The following is a 21,014-nucleotide window of genomic DNA, read 5'->3' as shown; positions in this document are numbered from 1 at the left end:
GATGTACTTGGTATTAGAGGGTTACCTCATTAACCTATGAGTAGTTTTTAAAATTGGATAGACAGATTTAATCAGTTAAATTATAAATTAATTTATAATTTGATCTAATTTTATAATTCGATTCAATTTATATATAAATATTAATTTATTTGTATTACAATTCTCACCCAAAACTTTAAAAAATAAATAATTAAATAATGAGTAAGGACTCAAGCCAAAATCACAGAAGCACTTTAGTTATCAAAGAAATATACACAGGTACATGTAAGAAAAGTGCAGTGTCCTCATTCTCATCATGTCTCTTTCCTACTGGAATACATAAAACATGAAGAGAACAGGGATTTCTGGTCTGGCTTGGAAAAAAAAAAGGAAACAACATAAATATAATAATGAAGGGACAAAGAAAATGTTCATCCATTACAAATCTCCCCAATTGCAGTCCCACATGCACACATGAAAATCTTCATTCCACTATATAAGGTGTATTTATAGCTCCAAAACCATCGCCATTTTACCAATCTTAGAAACAGCAGAACCATTTTTTCTGCAAGAAAAAACGTCTTCACAATCACACACAAATGCCCAATTGAAGAAACAATGTGAAATGTATGATAATTGTATATACATACCGGTGGAGGATGATTATATCCACCAGATTTTGGTATATTCTTTTGTGATGGAGGCTTGGCCGATGCAGCTGTGCCGCTGGATTTCTTTTCATCTCTAGCCTTGGCAAATATGACTGTAAATCCGTCAGCCGATGCAGGATTATTCACATCCCACTCTCCGAATTTCGGCAAAGGCCGACCCTTTTCTTGCTGCGCATTTTACAAAAACAAATTTTATTCACAATCGATAACGTAAACATTATACTAAAAGAGATTGAGGCTTACCCCGGCCATTGATGATAAAAACAGGAGGAGCTTCGCAGAGAGTAAGAAGACGATGGAAGGGAAGAAGGAACGATGGAGAGAAGATATAAAATTAATGGTGAAAAAAATGGAGAAAACAGAAAGAAAAGAGGGCGAGTATTAAGGCCGAACCAGAGAGAGGGAAGATATAATTAAGGGTGGTGATAGTATTAAGATTAATATTAGTGCTAATAGCGTGTGTAATGCGGGGTAAATGTAGGATTAGGCTGAGATTTTAGTACACGTAGCTGTAATGCAACTGTTTTTCTAACATATAAACAGAAATTGAACAGACAAATGTAGTTCCAAGTAAATTAAGATATGTCATAAAAACTTTGGGTAATTCCAAATAATAAAAAATATATATATTCTGTCTAAAAATGTTAGAAATCACGTGGCATGATATTAAAACTTTATAATAAGATATTTAGAAGATATTCAACATGAATAAAATAAATGAAATTAGCAATCCAATAAATATAATTTTATGTATAAATAATAATATGTTATCATATGACTGGATAGATAAAAATTAAAAATAAATCTATCATTATTATTTATGCATATAGTTTTATTAAAATAAAATTTAAAATTGGATACTAAATAATTAAATTAGAAAAAAGTTTCAAAGCTAATGGACTCTTAAAATTCCATCAATCTTGTAACAAATAGAATGACTTTATTGAATTTTTGAACAACATGTTCTTGAAAGAGTTCGTGTTAGTCACATGGTTAGATCATCAAATCATTATTTTGATATAATTTGATTAACATAATCTGATTTTATAAAAATGTTTTTACTAATGGGTATAAATAATAATTTTTTACTCAAAATTAAACATAAATAATATTATTTTCTTTAAAATTAAACTTTGTTAACGAAACAACAATAGTAAAGAATAAAATTATCATTTTATCTCTATTATTTTATTTTTTAAAATTATAATATAACTTTAAATTAACAAAAATAAAAAATAACATTTTAAAAATTTAAATTATATAAGAAATTTCTTATTTCTTTTTATTTTCACCATCATCCATTTTCCTCTCTTTTTATAGATTAGGTGTTTTTGTTGTATAATCATATATCAACGATAAATCATAATTTTTAAAAACATTGAGGGTCTTCAAAAATTTTTAGGTGGTTATTGAAAATTTGAGAAAAGTTTGGGGTCTTTTAAAAAATTTTGAAATATCAGTTTATCCTTTAATAGTTTCAAAATTAACAATTACACACTTAAAAAATTGAATAAAATGCAATAAAATTTTTTTAAGAATTAAATTATAATGTTTAAATATTTGAATTTAATGGGAAATTATTTTTTTTAATTTTCAAAATATATAGTAAAATTATTATTTTACTTTTATGTCATCAGTTTTTTTAAATAGAGTTTGAGTTTACGTATGAAAATGTTTTTTATGTCAATTAGAGATTAAAAAATGCTTTTAAACCAAACTTTGAATGAAAAAAATGTTATTTATTAAAAAATAAAATTGTAAGTATTTAGTTGACTTTTATTTATTGAATGTTTAGTACCTATTTTGCATTGATGTCACATTTTGTTGTATATGAGTATTTGATCAATATTTTTTAACACATAATATCTCTTTCGATGTGCATCACTCGTTTGCAACGATAATTAATTTATCGCGGTGCTTAGAATCTTGGAAGGTTGAAATAATTATAATGTTTTTTTATATTTAGCTTTATTTTTTTTTATAAATTTAAATTTTGGATAAAAAATAAAATTTTTGATTTATAATACGAAAAAATATTTTAAAAAAATAAAACAAAATATCTCCCAAATCGCTTTGCCTAGAAACTCTTTCGAGGCCCTCCATAACGAATTCAAGTTCCAAACTATTGATCCCGAATCAAGCCACGTTCCCGTCCTCAACCAAACACACCACAATTTGCCACGTCATCATCCCCACAAATAACTGTCCCACTAATCCACGGAACCCTATAATATATAAATACCCAATTTCGTCATTTGCCAGTCCCCAATAAGCTTGAGCTATCGAATCATTTCCTTTCTTTTCCTCTGCCAATTCTTAACATTTCCCAATCTCATTGGACCTGCGGCATAGAAAAATGGCGACCGGATTGATTCGGAGGGCTGTCTCTGCTTCAAGAGTGGCGCCGTCGGCTCGCTACGTCGCTGCGCGGCTTCATGCTTCGGAAGTGGAGGCGCAGAAGGTTGACCCAAAGGCCACTAGCGAAACTAAAATTAAGAAGTTCCGAATCTACCGGTGGAACCCCGACCAGCCTTCGAAACCTACACTTAAAGAGTACGAGATCAATCTCAAGGACTGTGGCCCCATGGTCCTGGACGCGCTCATCAAAATCAAGAACGAGATCGATCCTTCGCTTACTTTCCGCCGTTCTTGTCGTGAAGGTATATGCGGCTCCTGCGCGATGAACATCGACGGTTGTAATGGCCTCGCGTGTTTGACGAAGATCTCGTCTGTTGGCGAGTCGATGATCACGCCATTGCCGCACATGTATGTGATTAAAGATTTGGTGGTTGATATGACTAACTTCTATAATCAGTATAAGAGTATCGAGCCCTGGCTGAAGAGGAAGAACCCGCCGGAGGTTCCGGGGAAAGAGATTCTGCAGAGTAAGAAAGATAGGGCAAAGTTGGACGGGATGTACGAATGCATACTGTGCGCCTGCTGCAGCACATCCTGTCCCAGTTACTGGTGGAACCCCGAGACTTATCTGGGCCCTGCTGCTCTGCTTCACGCGAATAGGTAATCTTTTTAACCTAATGAAAGTTCTGGATTGGAAGCTGTTGATGAGTTAGTTTCTGTTTGTTAATGTCTTTGGATTGGAGAAAAGGGAGACTTTTGAACACCTTTTTAACATTTATTTTGATTGTTTGGTTACTCTGCTAGAAAGCTCAAGTATCTTTATTTTATGAAACCTAAAAGTTCTCAAGCTACTCTACTATGCGTGTCCTGACTAAAGCTCAAGTAATTAGAGTTTTACTTGTGAATGAAGCCTTACGGATAGTGCGGAACTATGCAATGGTTGTTTTGTCTTTGCATTCTAAAGCTTGTTAGTCCGTCTACATTTTGATATGACCCCTCCCAAAGTTGTTAAGTTTGTGCTTGGCTGCGGACCATTGTAATTGGCATTGGAGGTGGTCTTTCTAAGAAATTAGGGGCTTTGTATTCCCAATTTTAAATCTTAAAATTTGTTGATGCATGGACGATTATGAACTTTAGTGATTTTGTTGTATATTTTATTTCATTTTTTACGGCTTCTTTTAACAATCTCCATATTGATGGTGAAACATGCTTAAAGTAGATAATGATGGAAATGAAGCTGCTGCATTTGTGTTTCTGAATCTGTGTTCATCATGCAGGCTATAAAGTTTGCTTTGTATGAGCATATATATATATATATATTACATTTGCAAATGTTTTACAGTAGGAGTAGGACTATGATGCCTATGTATGATATATGGTTTCTCTTTTCATTCTTCATTTTGCCTTTGATAATGCTGCATAAAGGTGGAAGTATTTATATAATTTGTAGTCTTGCGTTACTGCTTGTTATCCAGGTGGATTATTGATAGCCGTGATGAATACACCAAAGAACGATTAGAAGCAATCAATGATGAGTTTAAGCTGTACCGCTGCCATACCATTTTGAATTGTGCTCGTGCCTGCCCCAAAGGTTTGAATCCTGGGAAACAGATTATGAACATCAAGCAGCTTGAGCAAAAGGCTGGTGCTTCTGCTTAAGTGTCTGGTTTTTGAAAGCTTGCAATGTGAATCTGGTTGGTTACTGTGGGAATTTTTAAAGAACCTGCCAACTAAATTGTTTAAGCTAATAATCTGCAATTTGATGTATCATGTATCCCATTTTTACTGGGTGGGAATTAAATTTGAAGTTTGTTGTTGCACTTTCATAATAAACTGCTTATAGAACTTCGAAGTGCATATTATCTTGGGATGTGGATATCATATGTGTTTGCTTTCTGTGAAATTTACAGCTTACGTATCCTAAAAAATTCTAGTCAATTAAACTGTTTATTCCAACTAACGAAAAGGATTTGTTAGATGGAGAAGCTAAATTAATGAACAATCAGGTATCACCAACAGTGCTTTAGGGATTGTTTTCTTGCTTGAATGAGCTCATTGCCTCTCACAGTGCCATTAGTTATCATCCTTAATGCCATTTTCTAATTTATCCGTTTTGGAATGAGAAAGGAATCAAATGCTGTTCAATTGTTCAGCATTCCTTCAGTTTTTAGTGTACAGGGTTATTATCTTAGTACCAAATCCTTAAGAAATAGGCCCCATTGGATCCCTCATCAGGTGAATCAGTTTGTATTGATAACCACACAAATGATTCAATACAGTTTATATTTGATTAAAATAGTTCGTGAATAACTTTTGCAACTCCATATAGCAGGAAATCCTATTTTCTTCTGGTTATTTTTCCAGTCAATGAGCAGACACCACCGGTACTGCTGCCGATCCTGTCTTCTGATTTCTAAAATATATGATGTATTATAGGCCTGTAAAGTGTGGAGAGGGAGAAATACAACCAAATGTAGTTACTCTGGGATAAATTTAGGACGCCAAAACCAAATTTCATAGGAAAGAACCCCTGCATTCACCCTGCTAATGAATAAACCATTCATATAAACATTTAGAAAATGGATTTCTATAGTTTAGAAGCATTTCATATTTGGTTTGGTGTTTCATATCCTTCACTTGAACAAAGAGCTTCTAAATAATGGGGAAATCTCACCTTCACCCTGTGGCCGATTGTTGACCAGTACGCCATAATGATGAAAAAATTGATGGCATTAGTTTGGTTTTTTGTCTTCTTGATTTCCATAGAAGTTAACACCAATTATGTTCAAGCAAGCAGTCGCCTTTCTTTTTGTGGAGAACGCTCAAGGCTGTGAGCAGTGGCACAGATGTAATTGAGATAACCATGATATGCGAGACAAACTGATAATAACGAACAATTTTCTAGTGTAGGGAGCAACAATGACTGCGAAACCCCTTGTTGCTCCTGCAACATCCTGAAATAGCCCCCACTGTGCTGCCGGGAGGAGCCTTGAGTTGCTGCCATGCTTACTTCGAGGAACTCAAACTTGTTTTTACAGGTGAATCGCATCACTAGCTGGGGAACATTACCGTCTCCTAGTGCTGGAAAACGAGATCTCTGATCATTAAGACGTTTCACTTCCACTATCGCTTTTTCATGGAAACTACTCAAATTGGATTACACTCCATGTTCTTCAGAATCTAACCAAATTGTTTTTGTAAGTTTCTCCATAATTTATCCATTAATCTTCTGCATGTTATAAAGCAGTGACTGCAGAAACCCATAATCATAGATGATAGAACAGAAGTGATAAAAATGAAGAACTGCATTTCTCAAAAAGGATGCTGTACATCAAGCGTAATCATCAACATGCTAAAGCCAAAAGAACTTTAAATATATAATATTCTTGTTGAATTAACTTGAGCCATAATTACAAACTTGAGCTTAAAATAATGATATACGGACAGGATGGATAAGTATGAATCTAGTCATCAGAAAACAACAAAGTGCAAAACAGCATTGCTACCATCCAAAACTACCCAATTAACGACTCAATGTACAATAGGAGCTTGCGGCAAATCGGGGCCGTCTAATTGTCTTTCTCTCTGGGTAAGTGAGAACGAAGAAGAGGATAGCAAGGGACAGAGATATGGCGAAGTGGAATTCTATTCCGCTGGAAATCACTTTCGAAATTCTCGGATGGGTTTCATTCCTATCATGGTCCGCCTGTTTCTACCCTCAAGTCATCTTAAATTATCGGCGCAAAAGGTAACCAATTTTCAGTTCAATTGAATTTGTTTTCACTAAAATAGACTTACACTGATTGATGTGTTTTTTGATCTCTTAGTGTTGTAGGTTTGAACTTTGATTTTGTTGTGCTTAATCTGACGAAGCATTCCTCCTACTTGATCTACAATGTTTCTCTCTACTTTAGCCCTGCTATTCAGAAACAATACTTTCAGAGATATGGCTTTGATCAGGTTCATCTTTCTTCCCTTTTTTAGAATTTCACATGTCTCCTTTTACTCTGTTTCTCATATGAAAATGAGCTCGTTTCTACTTGTTTCAGATGATTCCTGTGGCTGCAAACGATGTGGGGTGTTCTATACATGCTGTTCTACTGACGGTGATCACCTTGTTGCAGATCGCAATCTTTGAAGTATTTCATTGTTCAGTTGTAGCTGTATTTTTTCTTGATGCTTATAGAGGTGTCTGGTGGGGTGTTTATCATGTTCTTAAGATGTTTGTATATGTATGCTTTGAAATTTTGCACAGCGCGGTGTTCAGAGAGTCTCCAGGATATCTCTAGCAATTGTATCTGCAGTATGGTTATCTGCCGCATTTTGTTTCTTCATAGCTCTGCCAACCCATTCTTGGCTTTGGCTTATAAACATCTTTAAGTAAGTTTCTCTTTTAGTGCCTTGTACCTTTGGTTTGAACAATAGCATTGAAAGATTGACCGCATCAAAATGTGATAATACCCCTCTTACAAGGGTACCATCCTTGAGATTTCACAATGCGACTAGAATCATGAATGAAATTTTTGGTTTATGCTAGTGCTTTAAGATGCCTCAAGACATTAAAAAGCCAATCAATTGATTTTGCTAGCTGATAACACCTCACATACCACCACTTTTATGAAACACCTAAGCACTTATACCTGTGGAAATTCTTTCTGTTAGCTTGGTATGAGTACGATCTCGCTGCTACATAGAATGCTGGTTCTTAGTTTGATAGTCATTTGAATTTTGTTCTTGAACCTACTTTAGACCTGAAAAGAGTGCCAATACATGCTGCAAAGCCTTAATATACCTGCCAGAGCAATGCTTTCTAGATAAATATCATTCTCTAGACTGAAGTCTCACCATTTTTACCCTATATTTTACCTTCTGAGGTGCAGGAGGTCCTGCAGAAACTGGCCTCTGCACCACTCTAATTATTCTCCTTTTGCAACAGTGACTCAAGTGAGTGAAAATTTCTTTAGAATAAATTGATGCATTTAATCCATAAAATCCACTTCAATAGCATGGTTGTGGTCTTTTTTATAGTTCTGTAGTACATTGTTGGAATGATAAGAGGTTAGACTTTCTAAATTCCTTGCAAGTTTAATTTGCTTTATCTCAGTTGAAGTTCTTATAGTAGTCGTTATATATATTCTAATATTTTGTGACTTATACAAATTTTGTTTCAGCTCAATTCAAGTGTTCATGACGCTCATTAAGTATACTCCCCAGGTCAAAGTCCCTTTTACACTGAACTTTTAATATTAGAGAATTGCTAGAATTACTTTTGTTTATGATTATCCTCATTGATTCTTAATAATCTATATGTTATTGAAGTCCAAGGGGGCAAGGTTTTGGCTACCTAAAGATTGCTGCTAGGCAGATATATAGAATTAGTTTTCATTTGTCAGAATGTTATGGTGATGTATCCATATATAATCAACATGTGTTTCAGTGGCTGTCTGGCTGATGTGCAGATTTAGTTTTTTATGGTAAAATTTAAATGTCAAAAAAATTAGTATCACTGTATATTTATTGTTCACAAGGGGCAAGTTGTTATACTTTCTCCAGGGTTTTGTTGTAATGACAATCCCTTGTAAAAAGTGTGATTTACAGAAAATTTTATGTGTAGGTGCATAGTTGATTAATATGCTGATATTACTTGCTTGTTTTATAAATATTTCTGATTTATATTATAAAATACAGGTGGTGATGAACTTCAGGCGAAAGAATACCAATGGATTCAGCATTGGATATGTATTATTTGATTTTTCTGGCGGGTCTACAAGTTATACTCAGATGATTGTGCAGTCTGTCGATCAACGTATGCAACCTCTTCCCAACTGAATAACCTTCATCAGGCATCATGTTTTTGTTAATGTTAATGTCAATCTCGTCATTTTTCGCAGATTCTTGGGTTAACTTCTATGGAAATATAGGGAAGACATTGCTATCTTTGGTATGAAATGTTCAGTTTACTTTTAACTGAACTTTGCATACAGTGCCATTTTAATTTGAGACTATTTATGTTGCATTGATTTTGGTATAATACATTCTGCAGGTGTCCTTATCGTTTGGCCTTGTATTCATGTGTCAACATTATTTGTTATATCTGGCCAATAAAGCATCAGTCATCGCCCCTGAACCCAAGAAAGAGGTTTCAGAGCCCCTGCTAAAGTCATCCAAGCAGCCTGAGCTAGAAAATGTATAATACCAGTGAAGCGCAACGTGTAATTTGTGAGGAAGAGACCTATGGCATTGTTGAGGATAATCACTTGTTTAATAAAACATTATCAGCTCATATAATTGGGATGATTCATATTGTATCTTTAAAGAGGGAGACAATTTACACAGCAGAAGTAAAACCTCTGCACTCAGGCGGTTACATGGAATGTTGTATTCATAAGCAAATGGAAACGTTTCTTGTTTGGTTAAGTCTTTCGTATCCTTCGCTTGAGCAAGGAACAATTGCTATGCAAGAAGCCTATATAAATAGCTTCCAAGTAACCATTTTCTTGTGCAGAGAGCAACAATGACTGCAACACCATTTGTTGTTCCTGTAACATCGAGAAACAGCCTCTACTATGTGAGCAATGCTGCCAAGAGGAGCATTGAGCTGCTGGCATGCATAATTTTAGGTACTCAAAACTTGATTTTACAGGTAATTAGCAATTAGCATCACTAATGGGAAATATCAACATCTTGCCCAAGAAAATTATCTGAACATCAGAGATATTTTGCACTTTCGCAGGTGCTGTCATCTACTACTGTTCAAAGGTGTTTTCGTGAAAGCATCAACTGGATTTTTTGTACTTGCTAAGATGTAAAGCAGAATTTACCTCTGAAACTGAAAGGAAATGGCGCATTGGATGGTGAAAGAAGCACCAAAAATGATGAGAAATATAACAAAAGAATTTCAAGATTCGCAATGATCCTAGCACAACACAGAAGTGATAAAAATCATAGTTATTAGTATTTTACGATATTATATGATTTAGATGAAAAATGATATATATTATAATATATATTATAATTAATATAATACAATAAACATATTATATAATACATATTATCGATACAGATTAATACATTTTTTTGAAAAAATAATAATGTAATAACAGTGAACATAAAAAAAATTTAAATTTTTAAAAGTACTTGTGATATTTTTTAAAATGATGACGTGTTAATTTTTTTATTATTTTATTACTTTATTTTATAAAATCCGTATCATACAATACTATGTTTAATATATGAGTTTTCGGTATATGATATAGACTATTTGACTTCCATGACAAAACTAAAGCACTGCAATTCTCAAAGAGTGTGCAGCATAGTTTTCACTTATATTCTGAAGAATGCCTACATTGAATCTAGAAACCAAAGCAGCACAAATTTCATTCATGGCGTTACAGAGTTTTCACTTAAGCTGGACCTGGTGCATCCACCAATTGCTGCCAATTCACAGTCAAGAAGAAGACAAGAATTTGCAGTACAGAATCTGTTACAATATACTGTAGGAATACATGGTGAGACGAAGAGAAAAGAACAAAAGGAGTGATATATTTCTTATGGCTGTGGTAGAGTTATGAATAAACGACAAATTGGAATCAATAAACGAGATTCCCAATTACGGAATTGATATACCCATTTTCCCATATTTTCGTCCAAATTCATTTGCATTTCTGATAAGAAATTGACAGTCAAATGGGTTTCCCTATCTGAAAATTTGCATCAGCAATGTGCTGGCATTCGAAAATTATAAAAATAAAATAAAATTTAATATGTTTATTTCTGGAATAAAATAAAATATTACTTTTAAAAATTCAGATAATTAAATTAAATACTGATAATAACTGGGGAAATTAACAGGTCATCCAAAATTAGCCCGTTTCTAAAATGAGAATACTATAATTTACAATCAAATTATTCATTTCACGTAAATTATCGTGAATATTTAAATTAAAAATAAAAGAGTCACGCATGACGTATTTCTACCACATAATTATCATGTGGTTATTTCCGGAAGATACTTGAATAATTTAATGGCCAAAGAACCATTTCCCACCCAAAGTATCTCTATTATTAAGTTTTCACCTTCTAACTATAAAAATTCTAAATACTCACATATGAGCAGTTTAAATTAACGAATTCTAACTCCTTAAAATTTTATCACTTTTTTCTCTTTTAAACCATAAAAATTAATAATTTTTCTTATATGTCAAGTTTTAAAAAATGATATTTTCTCTCTTAGGATTTAGTTTTTAAAATCCAACACCATATCCAATGCTTCTCTGGTGACATCTCCTTTCTCTTCCTCCGACAGTAGCTCCCTCACCATCTTCTTCTCTGCTCGACAGTCTTAAACCAACCATCTTCATTAGGGAAGATGATTTTGTCTTTCTCAATGAAGATGAAATTTCTCATCTTCTTCGATAAAGATGAGATCTTTTGTCTTCATCGGATCTCGTCTTTCTAATAAAATTGAGATTTATTTTTGATATCAATCGATATCGTTTATACTTCCAAACAAGAGAAACTTGACTATTGGGGGAAGCTCAGGTATCGAGAGATATTCATTATTGATGATAACATCAAATTTGATGTTAGAGATTTAAAAACTAAATCCTAGGAAAAAATTATCATTTTTTAAAACTTAGATTAAAAAGAAACTTTTATTTTAAAAATTTAGAAAAAAAAAAATAAATTTTAGTTTATTTTTAATAATATAAATAAAATGATCATTTTATTTTTAAGAATGTTAGTTTTAATTATTTATAGATAAGTATTTAAGATTTTTTAAATTAATGGGTGGGACTTTAAGATTTAAAAAATACTTTGGGTGAGGAATAATCCTTTGGCCTAATTTAAACATAAAAGCCATCAAATTTTCAACGCCGTCGACTAAATAAACGTAACAAATTTCTTATGAATGAATGTAGACATTAAAGGGTACAGGATTCCAACGCTACAAAACCGAGACCGTCAAATCAACGCCATGATGTTTTAAAAGAATCGGCGGACGAATCGGGGCTGTCTGTTGCATTTTTCTCTCCGGTTAAGTGGGAAGAGCAAATATCAGGAGAGAAATGGCGTCGTGGAATTCGATTCCGCTGGAAATTACTTACCAAATTCTCGGTTGGATCTCTTTCATTTCATGGTCCGTCAGTTTCTACCCCCAAGTCATCTTAAATTTTCGCCGCAAAAGGTAAGTATGTTACTGCTCAAATTAAATTAAATTTTGTTTCTTATTGTAATCTAATAATTAGTGTGTTTTGATTTTTTTAGTGTTATAGGTTTGAACTTTGATTTCGTGTTGCTTAATTTGACGAAGCACTCCTCCTACTTGATCTACAATGTTTGTCTCTACTTTAGCCCTGCTATTCAGGAACAGTACTTTCAGGAGTACGGCTATGATCAGGTTAATTTCTCTCTCTTTATTTTTTTTTTAAATTTAATTCTATACTTCTTTGTCAAGTGATTAGAATTCCTAATTACCATCATAATCGTTTGATATCAGCTGGTTTCTGCTCATTGTAGATGATTCCTGTGGCTGCAAATGATGTGGCATTTTCTATACATGCTGTTCTGTTGACCGCCATCACCTTGTTGCAAATTGCAATCTATGAAGTAATTATTTCATTCTTTCTTTGTGGTCAAATCAGTATTGATGCTTGGGGAGCTGTTTGCCGTTTGCTTAAGATGTTACTGTAATCTATGCTCTGAATTTTGTGCAGCGTGGAGTTCAGAAAGTATCTAAGATATCTATCACGATAGTATGTGCTGTGTGGTTAACTGCCGCTGTTTGTTTCTTCGTAGCTCTGCCTAGCCATTCCTGGCTTTGGCTAATAAACATCTTCAAGTAAGTTGTTCCGCTGGGGTTTTCTACCTTTGGGTTGACATTAGCATACACATACGCAGCGGTGTATTGTAGGTGTCTGTATATTTTAGTTTAGAATGTGATAATTTGGATTTGTAATTAGTATCTGTATATGTATTATTTTTACAAGTAAACCTTATTTATAATGGACCTTAAGAGTTCACAATGTCACTAGAATCATGAATAAGCATGAGAGAGATGTTTCTATGTGGTTGGTATGGTTATGTAGACTTCTTAGTTTATGCTAACACTTTGAGATCATTCAAGTCATTAAAAAGCCAGATCACTGTTTTTACCAGATGTTAATTCCTTATATCTTGCCACTTTTATGGAGGAACTTAGTCACTTGCACCTATGGAAACATTTTTTTTTAGCTTGTTACAAGGCCAACCTTGCTGTGATATAGAAAGATGGTGTTTGGGTTGATATTAGTTTGAATTTTATTCCTGAACCTGTTTTGGACCTGAAAAGCTCTGATAAATTCTGATGAGCCTCAATATGCTTTCTTCTGTGACATGTCCTTAGATAAATGGCATTCTCTGTAATAAATTTAAACCATATTTTTGCCATCTATTTTTCTTTCTGAGGATAGAATAGCAGTTGGGAGAGGGATTGTTTGGGAATTTGGGGTTTGGTAGCTTAATAAACTTCCATTCCCTGAATACACGCATTGCACAACAGTAACTATTGTTTTCTTCAGTATGGCTTGTTATGTTTAATCTGTTGTTCCTTAATATCATAGATGGAATGGTTAGAGGTTAAACTTGCTAAAGTCCTTGCAAATTTAATTTGTTTTAGCTTAGTTGAAGTTCTTTTGGTACTCATCATATACAGTCTAATATTTTTTTTCTTCAATTTTGTTTCAGCTCAATTCAAGTTTTTATGACACTCATAAAGTATATTCCCCAGGTCAAAGTCCCTTTCACTCTGAACTTTTTATATTAGAGAATTGATTTCATATATTATTTTTTCTTTTTGTTAATGATTATTCTTATTGATGCATCATATTCCATGTGCCTACGAAGTCCATATGAGCTTGGTTTATCATTTCAATTGTGTGATTATCCACATAAAATTAAGGTTCTGGCAACATATGGAATATTGAATCAGTCCATTATAGATCATGATGTATTTTATCTCATAAGTTTGTTGTTAGCTTGGAGACATCAGAAATGTGAGGAATTGTAAAGCTGAAATGATCCCTTAAATCAGTTTATTTGGCACTGTGAATTCATTCAATCAGTATGAATGATTTAAGTTACATTTAGATTTTACATTTATATGGAAGTTGAATCTATATCACCATAATCTGACTATATTTCCCTATCATATTTTGTCAACTGTATATTTAGTACCCCAATTAATGCTTCTAATATTACTTTTGTGATTGAACTTTAGGCGGTGATGAACTTTAGGCGAAAGAGTACAGATGGATTCAGCATTGGGAATATATTACTTGATTTTCTTGGAGGGTGTACAAATTATACTCAGATGATTGTGCAATCTATAGATCAAAGTATGCAATCCCTTCAGAGCTGAATGATCTTCATCCTGCATCATGTTTTTGCGAATGCTAATTTCAACCTCTTAACTCTTTTTGCAGATTCTTGGGTTAACTTTTATGGCAATATAGGAAAGACGTTGCTATCTCTGGTATGAAATGTCCACTTTTCTTTTGATTGAGCTTTGTGTAACTTGCCATTTTATTTGAGACTCATTAATTCCTTAACTATCTTTTCGAAGTTCTACATTTTGTTAGAGCACTTATTTTATACTCTTGAAATTCAGTGTTCATTTGTAATTTTTTCTATAAGTAATAATTTTAATTTTTTTCTTAAAGTACAGAAAAGAACACATGAAACATCTTTTTTACGTTTTTTGCAATATTCTTTCATTGCTTGGGATTATTTCATGATCAAGCATGGGTAAATTCTGCCCTTGACTCATTTTTTAAGTTGGCATTGATTTTGGTATAATATGTTTTGCAGGTGTCCATTTTCTTTGACCTTCTATTCATGTGTCAACATTATCTGTTATATCCGGCCAATAAAGCTGCAATCACTCCCAAACTCAAAAAAGAGATTTCAGACCCACTTCTCAAGTCCTCCGACAACCCAGAGGTAGAAAATGTTTAAGACTCAGAAAGCACACAGATTGTAATTTGCGAGGAAGAGACCTATGTTTGATATTGTACAAAAATCAGTCAAAATCTAGACTGTTTGATTTTCTCAATATTTGTACAGGAAGAACAGTTGGTTATGAGATACTGGAAATTGCCATTTAAAGTGTGACATGTAATTTAAAGAAGCTATCCATAATAAATTGAGGTAACTATGTTATTATTAAGCATGTAAAAGCAGTCTCATAATTCCTATACTAGCTAAGTTTTACGTTTGGAATTCTATTCTGTTGATCAAGCTGCCTATCGGAGAATGTGGACTGGTTGCCGGCTTTTTCTTACAAACAGAATTTAATAAATAGAAGGCCATAGGATTATTTCCCACCCAAGTGTTGATGTGTGTCCAAAGTCCCGTTCACGGAATTTGAAAAGGCCAAAGGATTATTTCCCGTCCAAATTAAAATTTTAATTGGTTAAAATTTTATTAATTTTAATTGTTTATAAATAAATAAATAGGATTTTCAAAATTAATAAAGAAAACTTTAAGGTAATAGCATATTTTAGGTGGAAAATAGTCCTTTGGCCATTTGAAAAACTTAAAATCTCATTTATAGGTTAAATATGGTTAAAATTTTCTTCTAGTAGTAAGGATAAAATTATTATTTTACTAATAAAATTAAAAAAATATAAAATTTATTATATTTTTACTTCTAAATTTTAAATACTAACAATTTCATTTCTATTTAAAGTTTTTTTATTTTAAAAAGTTACATTTTTCTTCTAGACCTAGGGTTTTTTAATTCTTTATTCTGACTACCATCTTTAACATCAACGACCTCCTTTTTCTATCATAAAATGTTGGTTGGCAGCTCCCCTCTCTAGATCTCTTTGTCTTCGACGAAGAGATCTAAAGAAAGAAAGTCGTTGTGTCTCGTCGTACACCCACCAATGTTTTAAGATGGAGAAAGGTGTTTATCGACATTAGAGATGGTGGCCGGAGGATAAAAAAAAAAAACTTTAGGTTTGAGAGGAAAATTGTGACTTTTCAAAGTTAGAAAAATTTAGGTAAATATGAATTTATTAATTTTTAAAATTTAAGGAGAAAAATATAATAAATTTTATATTTTTTAGTATTATTAATAAAATAAAAATTTTACTCTTATCTTAAATAAAAAATCTTAATAATAATTAATTCATTAATAAGATTTTAGGTTTTTTAAATTTTTTAGATATAACTTTGGAAACGCATCAAACTTAGGTGCAAATTAATCCTTTGGCCTGAAAAAAAAAGAATTAAAAAATATATGTATGAGTCCCGGTCAGCCAAGAAAGGTAGTGAACAGCTTCGTCACTTAGCAATGATCCTATTCCCTCTACGGAACAAATATGAATGTTACGTCTGCCAATTAAACCTCCAATTAATCAATAGCATCGCTTTTAATTTTTTTTAAATAAAATATGGGAGGATATTTTGAGTATATAAAATTAATATAATGTTATTAAGTAAGAGTCTATTTTATATATTAAAAATATATATATAATTTAATTAATTAATTAATTAATTAATGATCGTCCATTTGCAGTCCACCCGTCAAAACAATTTGTTACTTTATTTAAATAAACACAAACTTTATATCAACAAAGCATACTCGGTCGGTTAGTTTATAGAGTCCCTTTTTCTTATTCTCCGTGATGAGTTGCCTTGTGTCCATCTTTCTTATCTTGCTCCGCACGCGCAATGACTAAACAAAAATACCTTGCGTCCCAAGCCTCTCCCCATTTACAAGGAACCAGATCTGTATAAATATACAAAGCACAACTTCTACTGCTTATCATTTCCTTTTCCTTTTCCTTTCCGCCCAAAACTCCATTGTTTTTCTTTCGTAATGAAGAGAGAAGGTCGCCAACACGGTATGGTTAGGACCTGCGGGGTGTTACCATCCCCATGGAATCCCAGACCCCATGCCCGGATCTTAAACAAGCTCGATGCGCCTCCGACTTCCGGGATTTTTACCAAGGTGTCGACGAAACCCACCAATCACTCCAAGGGTGGGAAGTCGTGTAAGAAGCCGTGCGGGACTCCGTGTACAGAATGTTACCATGATGACTCTTACCCGGTTTGTTATAGTTATGATTATAGATGCAGATACAGGGGGAAGAACAAGGGAACCCAGAAGCTTATCTCACGAGATTTGGTTTCGGTCTCCAATTATAAGTCGCTCACTTGGAAGGCGGTGGAGGGGCGCCCTGGCGGTAATTATTCTGGGTTTTCTGCGACGGGGATATTGAATGTTCTGGATAATCAGTATGCGTACGATGAAGAAGAAGAAAATGATGATAATGTTGATGATGTTACTAATGATTATGACGCTAAACGTGGTGATGTTTTAATGGAGCACTTTTGGCCTCAAACGGGAAGGGATGGGGTCTTAGATGGTGATGTTAATGAAGAGGAGGTTACTATTGTAAGTTTCATTGATGTGGGTATGATGTTTCAGCTGGTTGAGGGAGATGAAGGTTGGTATATGGTGGGAGAAGATCTGATTGTTACTTGAGATTTGTTTGTGTTTGTTTTTATGATAATAATTGTACATTTCATAATGTATGGTTCAATATTATTAAGATATGATTATTAATTGTGCTTAAGGATCTTCTCCTTCAATTGTTCCATGACTCACTAGCTGAGCTAAGGTTCTGGATTTCTGCCATTTAATTTTTAGGATGAGTTTGGTTCAGATAACCAAAAATAAAATGATTGATAAAAAATTAATAGAAATAAATAATTATTATATTTGGTTGATGCCCTCTTACTTTCCTATTAGCTTGAGGAGAAAATATGTCTAGATGATGCCAATAGTTAAAAATTCTATGTTCATAGTATTTAAAGGTACAGAGTGATTTTTACAATAGCTGAAGCTAGTAAATACTAATTCAAGGGAAAACTCTGGATACAGGACATGAAATCTCAACTTATTAATTCAGCAGCACGACATTGCTCAACAATAATTTGATTCTCTGGGAAAATGAAACTTGAATGGTTTTGCTTACTCAGGCTGAATGTTTGGAGATGTATTCTCATGAGTAAGCCTTGTAGGCCTTGAATTAAGAGAATCAGAGTTGTGACCTTTTTTTGCCTGGAAACAATTCGATTCCATGTTGTTGGTTGAAGATTTCTTTGAAGGTTGGGAGACTTTGATCTGGACTGTGCCTGATGTGGAGCTCTTTCCTTCTTTTGGAGGTTGAGTTTGTGTCAGAGTAACCTGTAAAAGAGGAGAAGAATCAGAAGAAGATAAATTGCATTGGCAAACCTAGGGTATGCATTGTAAATGTCTTACAGATTATACCTTTTTCATCTCATTCTTAGATGCTGATCTTTCTTTATAGAAATTTGGCAGTGGTCTCGCCTTGAAGCAGAGGCTTTGACGCAATTTTTTGAGCTCTGTTTCTGCCTTCTCCTGCTCAAACAAAGGATCAATGGTAAAACTTGCACACAATCCAATGTTGAAATATGAAATAGGAGATTCAAATTTATTATCATCAAGTTAAAAAAAGGCTTGGCGATAAGATACAACCTTAAGTGTTGCTTGCTGCTGGATTTTTTGTGCTTGATTGGCATTAAATTTCTCTTCAAGCTTCTGGAAAGAGAAAAATAGTGTACAGAAGATTAACCACACAATATTATGGGAAAGTTAGAAGTTATTAATTATGCGAAGCCTTGCCTCTTTTCTCCTAGCAGCTCTTTCTTCAGTCCTAAGACGGAAAGGTGTAGATGAATTTGGAGATTGCAATTTGTTTCTGCAGGCACTCAAAAACTTTGAACAACTGGCATGAAAAGACAATAATCAGGACTTTAAGTCCCTTCAAATTAAGTGGCAAATCCACTGGTATTGGCTCATGCTGACCATTGCTTATGATTTTACTTATGAAATGGTAAGAAAGATTATGATCACGCAACTCAAATTATCCCTCAGCATTATAAGCTAAGTATGCAAAGAAGCAAAGAAACAATCAAATCAAGGCTTTGTTGCTTTATTAACTAGGATTTGAAACACTCCCTTTTACCAAAATTTCTTACTCTGTAGGGAGGAATTGCCATCTAGCTCGAACTGTTTTGTTCCCTGAGGCTGAGGACTCGTGGAGCATTCCAGCCCTGCAGTCAATACATAGGAATCAATGGTATGAGATATCAAAATCATCATAAAATTCTCTCTCTTTAATAATCTGAATAAACCCAGATATTACCTTCTATTTTCTGACCAAGGAGTGGTCAAGGGATGCTTTGTTGCTCCACTTACAGATGCCTGCCAATAGAGAATGCAACTATTTTGGTAAGTATGACAAACACTACCAAGATTTGAGGTCATTTTATAGATATTGCAATTGCAGAACAATGAAATAGAAGAAAAGTGGGCACCGCAGTTGGAGTCTTTAAAGGAGTTGAGCAATCTTTAGATGCTTTAGCATTGGCAGCAACTTTTGAACTATCAATCTTCCGGATAATAGTTGAAGTTAATCGATTAATTTCCCGGGCAGGAGTAAAATAAATAGACTTGTGAGATGATTTTGGAGTCGATCTCTTCTTCTCCGCCAAGTCTATTGCAGGTTTCTTGTTGATCGGAGTGGAGTTGTTTTCCTTCTTGGAATGAGATAAAGCTGCTGGTCTAGCTGGTGAAGGTGGCACCTTGGTTACTTTACTATAACCTGATGAATTTGAGGATGACAGTGTTGGTTTCTTCTTGCTAATTGAAACCTTTTCATCCTTTTTAGAGCCTAAACTCTGCCACAAAATAAATACATAATAATTGGTGACTGCAAAGACAGTGGAACCTGAAAAAGAAAAGAAGATATCGGTCGACATTTTTACCTTCAACTGAGATTTCCCCATTTGAGTTGCTCTATCATCCACCCCAAGACGACTTAAGGCTTCAACCTTGATACAAATCTGCTTTGTTGATTCCAAATTCACATTTTTCTCCACAAGAACCTTGTTTTCATTCACAAATTTTGGTGCTTCCACCTTATTGCCTTCAGATTTATCCTCTGTAATGTTTATATCGTGTCCATTGGAACTGACCTCTTGTTGAGGGTTTAAAGGAATCATTTGTGAATCTTCGGTTGTGACATTATTGACTCCATCTTCAGATTCCGACTCAGGAACATTTTTTGATGCATTATTTTGTGCTTGCTCTAGCAAAGCCGCTGCTTTTCTTTCAGCAATTTTCTTGTAATGAGCTTCAAAGAAAGCTTTCTTCTCTGCAACTGATCCAGGGCGAGAGTATCGCTCAGCCTCTTCAACATATTTCTTATGAGGGAACGTTGACCATTTCTCCCAGGACAACGACTCTGACATAAACCTCCCGAATGAAATTGATTGCCCAAGTGCATGAATGGGGTTCCCCTGCAACACAAAACTCTTCACTTTCGCAAACCAAACCCTCTACAAACTGACAAACAACGACCAAAAACTTTGAGCACCTTCAGTAGCCAAGACAAAGAAAAGTTCTAAAAACTCACCTCTTTGTCTTCATTAGGAATGCCGGAAACATAGGAGAATGGTTGCATGAGACAAGCTGTTTCTCCCATATCTCTGCGGTACAAGTTTTCAAACCAAAAAAGATCCAGACTTTGAACTCTTCTAGTTATTGTAAAACATATTTTATTTGTTCAACTTACTAAACGGTTTAAAAATTTGAAATTTAAACGAAAAGTGTATGGTCCCTGTTGGGGAAAAGCAAGCCATAGTTAGTAAAGCTGAGAAAAGTTTGGTGCAATCTTTTGAAGTGGGGTCTCTCTCTCTTTCTGTATTTTTAAACTCTTTTTTATCCAATTGGTGGCCTACATGCTTCAAATTATTCATTAAATTTGAAATTTAAAGGCCCCAAAACTTGCTCAATGCAGAATCAGAAACATGTTCGATCTCATGCCATGGAAGTTGTTGGTAATTGGTGAAATGATTATTTAAGGTAAAGAAGAACAAAAGTAGTTTAAGGATGTGATTAGTTTGGGTTTGAAAGAGATGGTCATTGCC

The 21,014-nt window shown here is 33.9% G+C and overlaps 5 protein-coding genes and 1 long non-coding RNA gene across 8 annotated transcripts; 4 read left to right on the top strand and 2 right to left on the bottom strand.

The window, feature by feature from the left end:
- Window positions 1-163: 163 nt before the first annotated feature.
- On the bottom strand, window positions 164-1,057 carry LOC123224452. The gene is made up of 3 exons (XR_006503972.1): window positions 894-1,057; window positions 630-818; window positions 164-544 (listed from the first exon to the last, which is right to left on the bottom strand). It is a non-coding gene; the product is annotated as an uncharacterized LOC123224452 (long non-coding RNA).
- A 1,852-nt stretch (window positions 1,058-2,909) lies between these two features.
- Window positions 2,910-4,865, top strand: LOC123223215 (succinate dehydrogenase [ubiquinone] iron-sulfur subunit 2, mitochondrial-like). The gene is made up of 2 exons (XM_044646326.1): window positions 2,910-3,668; window positions 4,484-4,865. The coding sequence occupies exons 1-2, from the start codon at window positions 3,007-3,009 to the stop codon at window positions 4,665-4,667; spliced, it is 846 nt and encodes a 281-aa protein (XP_044502261.1). The 5' UTR covers window positions 2,910-3,006; the 3' UTR covers window positions 4,668-4,865.
- Window positions 4,866-6,188: 1,323 nt separating this feature from the next.
- Window positions 6,189-9,425, top strand: LOC123223216 (cystinosin homolog). Of its 2 annotated transcripts, XM_044646327.1 has the most exons (9): window positions 6,189-6,205; window positions 6,554-6,756; window positions 6,836-6,968; window positions 7,058-7,147; window positions 7,264-7,388; window positions 8,180-8,222; window positions 8,697-8,814; window positions 8,900-8,949; window positions 9,052-9,425. In XM_044646327.1, the coding sequence occupies exons 2-9, from the start codon at window positions 6,638-6,640 to the stop codon at window positions 9,199-9,201; spliced, it is 828 nt and encodes a 275-aa protein (XP_044502262.1). In that variant the 5' UTR covers window positions 6,189-6,205; window positions 6,554-6,637; the 3' UTR covers window positions 9,202-9,425. The 2 variants fall into 2 exon arrangements, with proteins under 2 accessions (XP_044502262.1, XP_044502263.1); XM_044646328.1 differs by lacking the exon at window positions 6,189-6,205 and having other exon boundaries at window positions 6,495-6,756; window positions 7,058-7,114.
- Window positions 9,426-11,913: 2,488 nt separating this feature from the next.
- On the top strand, window positions 11,914-15,223 carry LOC123223217 (cystinosin homolog). Its single transcript, XM_044646329.1, has 8 exons — window positions 11,914-12,195; window positions 12,276-12,408; window positions 12,528-12,617; window positions 12,725-12,849; window positions 13,734-13,776; window positions 14,266-14,383; window positions 14,471-14,520; window positions 14,856-15,223. The coding sequence occupies exons 1-8, from the start codon at window positions 12,077-12,079 to the stop codon at window positions 15,000-15,002; spliced, it is 825 nt and encodes a 274-aa protein (XP_044502264.1). The 5' UTR covers window positions 11,914-12,076; the 3' UTR covers window positions 15,003-15,223.
- A 1,430-nt stretch (window positions 15,224-16,653) lies between these two features.
- On the top strand, window positions 16,654-17,635 carry LOC123224397. The gene has a single exon (XM_044648042.1). It carries the CDS (start codon window positions 16,873-16,875, stop codon window positions 17,539-17,541), a length of 669 nt encoding a protein of 222 aa, XP_044503977.1. The 5' UTR covers window positions 16,654-16,872; the 3' UTR covers window positions 17,542-17,635.
- A 207-nt stretch (window positions 17,636-17,842) lies between these two features.
- Window positions 17,843-20,673, bottom strand: LOC123224396 (protein WVD2-like 7). 2 transcript variants are annotated; one of them, XM_044648041.1, is made up of 9 exons: window positions 20,501-20,673; window positions 19,851-20,384; window positions 19,401-19,763; window positions 19,229-19,287; window positions 19,062-19,136; window positions 18,706-18,781; window positions 18,559-18,621; window positions 18,331-18,441; window positions 17,843-18,246 (listed from the first exon to the last, which is right to left on the bottom strand). In XM_044648041.1, the coding sequence occupies exons 1-9, from the start codon at window positions 20,567-20,569 to the stop codon at window positions 18,031-18,033; spliced, it is 1,566 nt and encodes a 521-aa protein (XP_044503976.1). In that variant the 5' UTR covers window positions 20,570-20,673; the 3' UTR covers window positions 17,843-18,030. The 2 variants fall into 2 exon arrangements, with proteins under 2 accessions (XP_044503976.1, XP_044503975.1); XM_044648040.1 differs by having other exon boundaries at window positions 18,706-18,808; window positions 20,501-20,671.
- Window positions 20,674-21,014: the final 341 nt, after the last annotated feature.

The sequence above is a fragment of the Mangifera indica genome, chromosome 8, assembly GCF_011075055.1.
Source record: "Mangifera indica cultivar Alphonso chromosome 8, CATAS_Mindica_2.1, whole genome shotgun sequence".
Lineage (NCBI taxonomy): Eukaryota > Viridiplantae > Streptophyta > Magnoliopsida > Sapindales > Anacardiaceae > Mangifera > Mangifera indica.
This window is presented reverse-complemented; position numbering and strand designations above follow the sequence as displayed.